At 36.7% G+C, this 10,035-nt stretch overlaps 2 protein-coding genes across 2 annotated transcripts; one reads left to right on the top strand and one right to left on the bottom strand.

Annotated features, from left to right (window-relative positions):
* Positions 1 to 608: 608 nt before the first annotated feature.
* LOC121734372 (isoleucine--tRNA ligase, cytoplasmic) lies at positions 609 to 6,394 on the bottom strand. The gene is made up of 4 exons (XM_042124944.1): positions 6,180 to 6,394; positions 6,002 to 6,107; positions 5,295 to 5,496; positions 609 to 3,959 (listed from the first exon to the last, which is right to left on the bottom strand). Exons 1-4 carry the CDS (start codon positions 6,305 to 6,307, stop codon positions 757 to 759), a joined length of 3,639 nt encoding a protein of 1,212 aa, XP_041980878.1. The 5' UTR covers positions 6,308 to 6,394; the 3' UTR covers positions 609 to 756.
* Positions 6,395 to 7,127: 733 nt separating this feature from the next.
* LOC121734386 (COMM domain-containing protein 10) lies at positions 7,128 to 8,102 on the top strand. Its single transcript, XM_042124981.1, has 2 exons — positions 7,128 to 7,286; positions 7,464 to 8,102. The coding sequence occupies exons 1-2, from the start codon at positions 7,255 to 7,257 to the stop codon at positions 8,014 to 8,016; spliced, it is 585 nt and encodes a 194-aa protein (XP_041980915.1). The 5' UTR covers positions 7,128 to 7,254; the 3' UTR covers positions 8,017 to 8,102.
* The last annotated feature ends 1,933 nt before the right edge of the window (positions 8,103 to 10,035 follow it).

Genomic DNA, 10,035 nt, shown 5'->3' with positions numbered 1-10,035 from the left:
AAATACTATTTTAAAAATAAAATTGATGTATTAAATATATTCTAGCCTATAAGGAATGCCAGATAAAACTAAAGATTATTTTTACTTACTTTTTTTAAAATAAAAATTGTTTCTATAGATACATCAAGCTATACAGTAAAGTACAGTGTTAGTTAAACTAGTTTACAATACCTTGAGCTTTATTTATATAATGTTTATGATAATTGTTCGTTAAAACAAACATTTGAGTCAATTTTCAATTATTATAAAATGATTATAACATTAATATAATTCAACAGTTTACACATCTGTGTTTATGTAATTAGTGAACGTTATTCATATATTATGCTTATTTTGTTTTAATTTTAATTTATAAAAATCGTTTTAAATAAAGGTTATTTCAAATCAAATTATATTTATTTTACTTTATACCCCAGAGTTCTTAGGCCGCGTTTCCAATCACCATGATCGAAATCTCCGTTCCGCTTCCGCTGGAATAGCACTATTGATCAATTCGGGCACCGCTAAGCTCCTCTCCGCCCCGCTCCGCGTCAATGGAAACGCACCCTTAAAAGACAAAGTAGCTAACTAGGCACTGTGTCCATGACTCATGAGTAAAACTACGTTAATAAAGTAAGAATGTTTTATTGCAATAAATAAAATGCTACAAACTACAGAGTTTATAAATACTGTAGTTATAATAACAATAAGTTAGTCGCCGAATTACATTCCTTCTTATTGAGTAACAAAATTTTCAGACAATTCACAACAACAGGCTTACTGTAACTTATTTTTGACGATATCTGTCACGGCTAAGCCTAAATGTTTGGAAATAAAATGCAATGCCTGCTCCTGAGTAAATGTTCGGTGACCTTGAGGATTCTCTAAGAAGAATGTACCAGACTTGACACCATTTGTAATATTCACAAACTTGCAATATGGAGTACTTTGACTTTCAACCCCGTTCGGTTTGCTTAGAGAGACTATAATGTTCTTTGTATTCAAATCCTCTACTTTCTTCACTTCAGCACCATCACACCACATGGTGAATTTCACACCATAAAGACCAAACAGAACCTCTACTTCTTTATGCAGACCATCTAAGCTTAAATACTTATTGTTTTTATCTTTTAGGATAATACTTCCTCGGTTAGACGTAACGCCAAACCGAGGAGTTAGGTTTTGTAGAACTATGTTGGCCCAAGGGTTTACGGGCATCTCGATATCTTTTCGCCAGGTGATGACTAATTTCAATTGCGAGCCTTTTAATTCTTGCGTCTCTTCAATGATAGTAGGTTTTGTTGCCGACAGGGCTTCGATGTCTTTTAGAGGAGCCTTGACGGTGCTTTCAATGAGTTCTCTGTGCGAATTGATGATGCGTAAAATATCACTAGACTTATTTACGCTGTAGAAAACGTCTACCTCATCAGTCGGAACTAGACGTGCTTTCTTCCGCAATTTCTGGACCCTATTTATGATTTCCCTGGCGAAGCCTTCGTCGAGCATGTCCTGGTCGGGTGTTACATTCAGGAGAATCAGCACATCGTTGTCACTGTGAGCCTCGTACTGATCGTTGCCAGTGGCTTGGAAAATGACTCTAGCTTCCGAAATATCTATGAGTTGACCAGATAAAGTAATAGAGCCATCTGCGATAAACTTCTCGCATTGCTCGTTATTCAGTCCCTTCAATGCTTGCGTCACCGCTTTGAAATCCCCTTTCAGTCTTGCTCCGAGAGTCTTGTGGTCGGGTTCCACTCGTAAAGTAATACCGTACTTCACCTTATCACTCGAGAGGAGTACCTTCTTAACATTCATTTCTTCTACAACATAATTTAATAGCGAGTTTATATCATCCAAGTATGTTTGGTCTTGATGGATAACGATCATTTCAGGTAATGGGTATTTGATAGGGATAGTTTTTCTATCCCTCACAACTCTTCCGAGCTCAATCACTGATTGCATTCTTGATACCGCCCGCTCTATATTCGTATCTACCAGTTCCAAATTAGCTTCAGGAATCATGTTGTAGTGCACACTTTCTAAGGAGCCTCCGGGCAGGAGTTGACGCAAAGTTTTGTACATGAGCTCAGACAGGAATGGCGTAAACGGAGCCATCACTCTCACCATGTCAAATAGTACACCGAAAAGTGTGTCTAATGCTACTTGACAGTCTTTCACACCTCCTTCGCCCTTCAACCTCTTTCTATTCATTCTTACGTACCAGTTGGTTAAGTGATCGATAAATTTCGTTAATCTAGGCACTACAGTGTATAGCCTGTATGCAGCCATCTCTTTGGTAACAAATTGGATCAGTGATTGTGTGAAAGATGTTATCCATTTGTCCATAACATTTTCTCTAACAGCCTTTTCGTTAAATCGGTAATCAATCTTATCCTCTTGTACGATCCTTTCGACATTCTGCATTAAAAATCTAAATGCATTATACCAGGGCAAAAACACGTCTTTGATAACATCTCTTACGCCATCCTCCTTGAAACGAAGACTTTCAGCTTTGACAACGGGTGAATTAATCAAATAAAGTCTGAGGGCATCTGCGCCATATTGTGTAACAACCTCAAGTGGGTCGGGGTAGTTTTTTTTTCTTTTGGACATTTTTTGGCCATCGGAAGCCAAAATCAAACCGTTCGCGATCAGGTTCTTGAATGGCGGCTTATTAAACAGAGCTGTGGATAGGACGATTAAGGTGTAAAACCATCCCCTGGTCTGATCAATGCCTTCAGCTATGAAATTAGCTGGGAACACTTCATCAAATTCCTTTTTGTTTTCAAATGGATAATGACATTGAGCATATGGCATAGATCCTGACTCAAACCAGCAGTCGAACACCTCTGTGACTCTCCTGAGAGGTGGCTGACCAGGCCTCTTTGATGGAATCTCCAGATGGTCAATGCTTTCTCTGTGTAGATCAGTTATAGTCTTTCCAGTCAATGTGGAAAGCTCCTCAATACTACCCACACAGACTACCTCTTGCTTGTCACTAGAGATCCATAATGGAATCGGGGTTCCCCAGTATCTGTTGCGACTTATTGCCCAATCTCTGGCGTCCTTCAACCAATTGCCAAATCTCTTTTCCTTTATGTAATCGGGAACCCAGTAGGTAGCCTCATTAGACTTTAATAAGTCTTGACTCATTTGCTCTACTCTTACAAACCAGGAGGGGACAGCTTTATAAATAAGCGGGGTTTCCGACCGCCAGCAGAACGGATAACTGTGCTTAACTTGTCCAGCCTGAATCAGTCTTCCTCTCGCTTTCAAATTGGCAATGATTTCTTTGTCGGCGTCTTTAACATGTTTTCCCAAAAATTCCTTAACAGGTTCAACAAATTTGCCACTGGCATCAACAGGACAGACAATATCTTGATCTCTAGTGATGACGCCCGCTGCTAGACAAACTCTGTAATCGTCTTCACCGAAATATGGAGCCTGATGTACAACACCCGTACCAGAGTCATCTGTGACATATCCATCTACCAGCACTTGGTAAGCATTTGGACACTGATTCACGAAGTAATCAAATAGGGGAGTGTATTTAATACCTTTCAAAGTTGCACCCAAAAATTTATCCTGAATGATAAAATCATCAGTGTTTTTAAAGATAACAGGAAACCTACTTTCTTGTAGTACATAAGATGCACCTGTGGCTTTTTCTTTAACTTTCAAGTAGAGTAGTTTGGGATTTACACAGAGAGCAAGGTTACTCGGTAGTGTCCACGGTGTGGTAGTCCAAGCAAGAAACGAAAAACCCTCTTCTGTTGGAAAAGAAACAACAACGGCGGGGTCAACAACGTCTTTGTAATTTTGTCCAGATTCAAAATTTGACAGAGGAGTTGAGCAGGCTGTTGAGAAGGGCATCACCTTTACTCCCTGGTATACTAACCCCTTATTGTAAAGTTCCTTAAATACCCACCATACTGATTCCATAAACCATGGGTAAAGAGTCTTGTAGTCATTCTTGAAATCTGTAATAAAACCAATTCAAATACATTATATTTGAAGTGCACAAAGAATACGATTCAAGACTAGACAAACTTCTAAATTCAAAAAATTTGAGTAGTTAAAAGTATGAATTTTTGTTGTATAGGGTATTAGTTCCAATTGATCCGGTTCCGAGTTGGTACCATGTTCACAAAAGTGGTGGTCTGATGATGGGAACCATGAGGAATCCAGGGGACTTCTTGAAAATCAAATGGGAACATATGGTTATTTTGGTTTTATGGGATGTATTTTGATCATATGCTACCAAAAAGTAAAATTTTGCACCATGGTATATACCATGGTTCCGAAGGTGCTGAACAGAACTCCTGATTCCTTATTATAGATACGTGTTTCGCTGTTGTTTAAAATACCAAAATCATAAGCTACTATGCTGATTAGTGATTATATTAATCATCATCATCAACACTACACCATGCATCATCTCATTATGACTCTATTATTAGTACTTTTCTTAGTCTCATAGATTGAGACTGATGTTTTTGATCATTATTCTGTAGTTTGTCTAAACATTTTAATATTTTTTTGTTATTTTAAAGTATAATACTATTATTCGAATTTGATGTTATGGCTACCAAGGTGTGTTAGTGACAATTATTTTGATAAAAAACGCCAAAACTGTGTAGAAAACCTTAAGAGTAACTAAAAAGAGTAAAATTATTATTTTTAAACAAAAAATTAAAACCGACTTTCAAGGTAAAAACAATAGTAATTTTCTAAATTGAACTAAAAAGTATTAAATAATAATTCTTATTCTGTACTCAGTATTTCTGTTCTCAATCTTCATAATTTTGAAGTCAGTACCAGTCCTATAGGTTGCAGTTATATTATTCTGTGTGTGTTTTACATGGAAAATTAAGACGGTGTTGTTTGGAATAGAACCTTCTAAAGTGTAATTTGAGGGAGATACAATTGCTTTCTAAATGACACAGTTCACGTGTCATACGCCACACGTTAAAAACCCACAAGACGCAACTGCTGTGTAATCCGCAATGAATGCCCCTTTAAAAAAGGTTGACAGCCCCTACTTTTTTTCAATTCACAGAATATTCAGAGGCAAAGCCTATAGGCTTGTTCTACGTGGAAAATTAAGATGATTTCGTTCAGAGTAGAACCTTCTAAAGTGTAATTTGAGGGAGATACAATCGTTTTTTAAATGACACGGCTCACTTGTTAAAAACATGTATGACACGGCTCCCGTGTCATCCGCACTGAATCGGTTAAGTTTATAATACACTTATATTATCCTCCATTGGCAATTTCTATAATTCCTCCTTAGGTTTGTGTATTCAGACACTTACCAATCCACCTGCCCATTCGAGTAATGATGTGTTCCCATTCATCGGCATATTTCATTACAATTTTACGGCATTCTGCATTATATTTATCAATGCCCATTTTTTCAACATCGTCCGGACCTTTGATGCCTAATGTTTTATCGATCTCAAATTCCACTGGTAAACCATGACAATCCCAGCCAAATCTTCTTTCTACGTGATATCCCTGAAACCACATTTATTTATAGGTAGGTAATCTTTGGATTGTAACTTTAGGTTTATAATGTTATAAATAACAACACATTTTTTATTTTTATAACATAAATATAAGCAAAGGGTTATATACATGTTTTTTTAAAATGAAATAAAGGGGCAAACAAGCAAACGGGTCACTTGATGGAAAGCAACTTTCGTCGCCCATGGACACTCGCAGCATCAGAAGAGCTGCAGGTGCGTTGCCGGCCTTTTAAGAGGGAATAGGGGAGTAGGGATGGAAAGGGAACGGAATAAGGGAGGGTAGGGAAGGGAATAGGGTAGGGGATTGGGCCTCTGGTAAACTCACTCACTCGGCGAAACACAGCACAAGCGCTGTTTCACGCCGGTTTTCTGTGAGGACGTGGTATTTCTCCGGTCGAGCCGGCCCATTCGTGCCGAAGCATGGCTCTCCCACGTCAACTCACTGCCCATAATTAGTCAATGCTATTACATGTTTTACACAACAAATATGTTACCTTTTGATGTGCATATCTAGTGACCACATCTTTGATAGTTCCAGCAAGAATATGTCCATAGTGGGGAAGTCCAGTGGCAAACGGTGGTCCATCGTAAAATGAATATCTATAACCAAATTATTCATCAATATTTCGAACTATACTTACAAGTTTTAAAAATGTATAGGTTAACTTTTACCTGGGTTTATTTTTGGACTGCTTTAGGCAGTTTTGAAAGGCATCAATTTCTTTCCAAAATTTAAGCACCTGCTCCTCTTCCTTTGGGAAATCTATGTGTTCCGGTACCCTATTTATTTTAAGGGACATGATGAAATATTGCAAGCCGTGTCCACGCAATTATTCACATTTAAATTGCAATTTCTGCCAACACGAATGAACTTTTCGTATTTTATATGACAGTTGACAGATGTTAATAGATAATGGCTGACATGTGGTTTTTTTTACGCAATAATGTTAAAATTATGTGCAAATTGCAATAGTGTTGTAACTTGTACCGTTTTATATGTAATGTCATTACATATAATATGTACTAGTTGTACGTAGTATATATATTAATTCCATGTTATCATTACAGTAATGATAACATGGAATTAATATAATTATATACTACGTACAACTAGTGATTCCATACATGATAATGATTAATGATTAATTGATTTTAATTTTTATAACATCAAATAATAATTAATACCGGTATTATAAGCCCTGGGCGTATGCTAGGCAGGCTGGATCTGGGAATGTGAACAGTGAAAGAGTGATGTTGTGTTTTTGTATTATTTTCCTAAAATTGTGTTAACTGGGTTTTTAATGTGTAATATTGGTAGGATATTAACCATTAGATATTCGTTATTGTGCACAAGTGTAGGAAAGTGATGCAATATCCAGAAACGTGCTATTTTGTGTTCCCTCCAAAACTCCATCGAAAGTTTCAGTGTTAGCGTCTACAACTTTACTGAATCGACCGACTTGATTTCTTGACTAATATTGTTTTGACTTTTAAGTTTTCCCGCCATAATATACTCGACACTGGCCATGCCGAAGTGCCATAATAAGAGAAAAAAACGTGATCTGTCAAACGTCAACTTGACGTCTTGTAAACAATTTCATTCATTGCAAAATTATTTTTCTGAAACCTCTAAAAAGAAACAAACAATATAGGTACTTGTTTAATTTGTCTATAATGCACTGAACATAATTAAATATTCATAAATCACAACTAATACTAATAATTGTTAATAAGTTCGAACAATAAAATGTCTTTACTGTGGATAAAGACATCACCAAGGTAAAAGTTTTCCAGAAACAAACACTGCATATTTTATTGATACTGTTATAATTAAGTTTATTATAAGAATATGTAATATTTAAATATACAAGTTAATAAAGCATATTTTCTAGATGTAATAGTGTTGAAACACTACAGTAATTGACACTAACCAAGAAAATTTTATTTTTATTTTAGCCTAGTAAAGGGAATCAAGTTAAATAACAGTCTGGATGATGCAAAATATGAGCATTTCCTTAAGCGTATTGTGATAAAGTTGAAAAATAAAGACCTTGACATTTTTACTGAAGAGGAAAGAAGGAAACTTGAGACTATATTTAAAATAAATGATGAAGAATTATTGCTTTCGATTAAAACCATTGTCTATATTTTCAAAAGAATATTTAAATATATTTTCCTGCCTATTGAATTAAAAAATGATTTAAGCAGCCTAGGATTTACTGAGAAGAAGATTGAAGCCATTTTAAAACTTTGGTCCTCGGAAATATCTTCAACACTTCAAAACTTGACGACAAGTATTGAAAAGAGTAATGATGAACCTTCATTTCTGTGGAAATTAAACTCTGAGTTATGCTCAGATTATCATAAAAGAAGTAAAGTTCCCAAAGCATATGTATCAATTAATAATGGTAGTGAGAGCACTGAAATTGAATTATCTCATACAGAGCTACATTCTATCTTCCTTCAACTTGAATCTGTGCAAAATGAATTAGATAGCTTATTGTCATAAGCACACCATGTTGATAAAGTGCTTTGTATTGTGCCTTTGTTAAATCACATTAATGTTATCAAAAATAAATATTATCTATTTTGTTATTTTTGTTTTCTTGCATTTAAGTATCATGAAAACCAACAAAGGACTATAATATTATTATTCTAATTCAAATACTTTAATATCAGTTTTAGAAGAATAAAAATTCAGTAAGTACTTAATTAATTCAATGTACATAATTATTAAAAATTACTAATGTTAGTTGGTAGTATTACAACATATTTTATTATAGAATACTGAATAGGTAGTTACATAATATGGTGGACTTTCAAAGTGAGCGTCAGTGACGGCGCGACTGTAAAAATGTATGGGGTCAATTTATACTAGTGCAGAGTGGAAGCGCATTGAAATTTGAAGCGAATTATTAAAACTGAACATTACAAATTTAACTTTAACTCTAAAGTGTTAACGCACTTTATTAATTCTGCGAAATTTAAAATGCGCGCGAATTCGCGTGACTGCGCCCGACCAACGCTGATTGGCCTCGGAGAAGAAATGTATGCGTTACGCTCTCGAGTTAAGGTTGAATTTTCTGTGTTCAGTTTTTGGGAATTCACTTCGCTTCGACTCTGTGCTATTATAAATTGACCCTAAGTGACGTCACAGTTGCCGCGTTACTGCGCTCGACCTCAAACCATAAATTTTTCACAGTCGCGGTGTCACTGACGCTATAGGCGCTCGCTTCGAAAGGCTACCTTTACTTTAAATATTTTGCTTAACACATTCAGAGCCACTAACACGCCTAGTGTGTCTACACTGATTTTTATCTCCATACCCTCCGTTTTTTATCAATATCTCAAAGATAAGACAGTGTTTTCACCGAAACGCTCAGAGCATAAACATTGTGCCGTAAACTAATTAACTCTTAAGACTGGGTTGCACCAGAGGCGTGGGTAAAGTTAAAGTTAAAGTTATGGTTATAGTTAAGGTAAATTGACAGATGACAGCTGATCCAACAAGGTTATACATGCGCGTGGGCGGGGGCGCTGCTGGTAAAGGAGAACCATTGAGATACTATACTATAATGTCGGCTGTACACTCTCGCCGAGACACAGCGAGGCGGCCCGAGTGCGAGAGTGTAAATGGGTGCGCTCGCCTCGTCTCGCCTGTCTCGGACCCTCTCGGTCCGGTGTCGGTATTTTGCGCCCGAGACAAAGGGTCTCGCGAGGAAAGCGAGCGCATTACTGTACACTCTCGCGTTTTTCACTACTAGTGGCGCCGCTAGACAGTGCAGAACAGAAAAATAACAATAATAAACGTCATTATCAGTCATTATCTGTGAGAAATAAAATTAAATATGATTATAGATCTTTGGATTACAATGATATCTTTCGATGCATAGAGCAAAATAATGGTCCATCTTCTCTGAGTTCATAACTGCAATTGAACTAAGCGAGAATGTACATGATCGCACTCGGGCAAGGGGCTCTCGCACGAGACTCTCGCCCGAGAGCTCTCGGCGAGAGTGTACAGCCGACATAATACTTAATCTATGAGGAGAACTGTAAAAATGACAGCGTTAGTTCCTTTTTTCGCCACATGCATTTAAACAGTATATATTATGTCTATGCTTAAAACCTTGTCGAGCTCTATGGTTATAGTTAAATATGGCGTCTTGATGGCGTCCATTTTTAACTTTACGCAAAGATTTGACATTTTGCACTGTAGTCAAAGTTAAAGTTACAGACTACAGTTAAAGTTAGTTGGTGCAATCCAGTGCAAAATGTCAAATCTTTGGGTAGCTCACCTAGCACGTTTGCGTTTTTTATAGGGCGGCATCGCTGGCAAAAAATCGTGGTGGCATTGAATGTGTTAATATTACAATGCCCCGTGTATTATTTTACTCTATGTATTACACTAATAATTATTTCTATTCGTATCTTGATGGAAAGCAACTACCGTCGCTCATGGACACTTCCAAGACTGGGCCTCTATCATTAACTTTGTCAAAACCTGAGCTAATCCGTGCAGGTATGT

Source organism: Aricia agestis, chromosome 15, assembly GCF_905147365.1.
Source record: "Aricia agestis chromosome 15, ilAriAges1.1, whole genome shotgun sequence".
In the NCBI taxonomy this organism is placed as follows: domain Eukaryota; kingdom Metazoa; phylum Arthropoda; class Insecta; order Lepidoptera; family Lycaenidae; genus Aricia; species Aricia agestis.
Note: the sequence above shows the minus strand (reverse complement) of the source record. Positions and strands in the feature narration are given on the sequence as shown.

Excerpts from the sequence above, each read along its gene's own strand:
- LOC121734372 (XM_042124944.1), bottom strand. The coding sequence starts at position 6,307 with ATGTCCCTTAAAATAAATAGGGTACCGGAACACATAGATTTCCCAAAG. Across the intron at positions 6,108-6,179 it reads CAGTCCAAAAATAAACCCAG|ATATTCATTTTACGATGGAC; the intron begins GTAAAAGTTAAC and ends ATTTGGTTATAG. Across the intron at positions 5,497-6,001 it reads CTAGATATGCACATCAAAAG|GGATATCACGTAGAAAGAAG; the intron begins GTAACATATTTG and ends ATGTGGTTTCAG.
- LOC121734386 (XM_042124981.1), top strand. The coding sequence starts at position 7,255 with ATGTCTTTACTGTGGATAAAGACATCACCAAG. Across the intron at positions 7,287-7,463 it reads TGGATAAAGACATCACCAAG|CCTAGTAAAGGGAATCAAGT; the intron begins GTAAAAGTTTTC and ends TTTTTATTTTAG.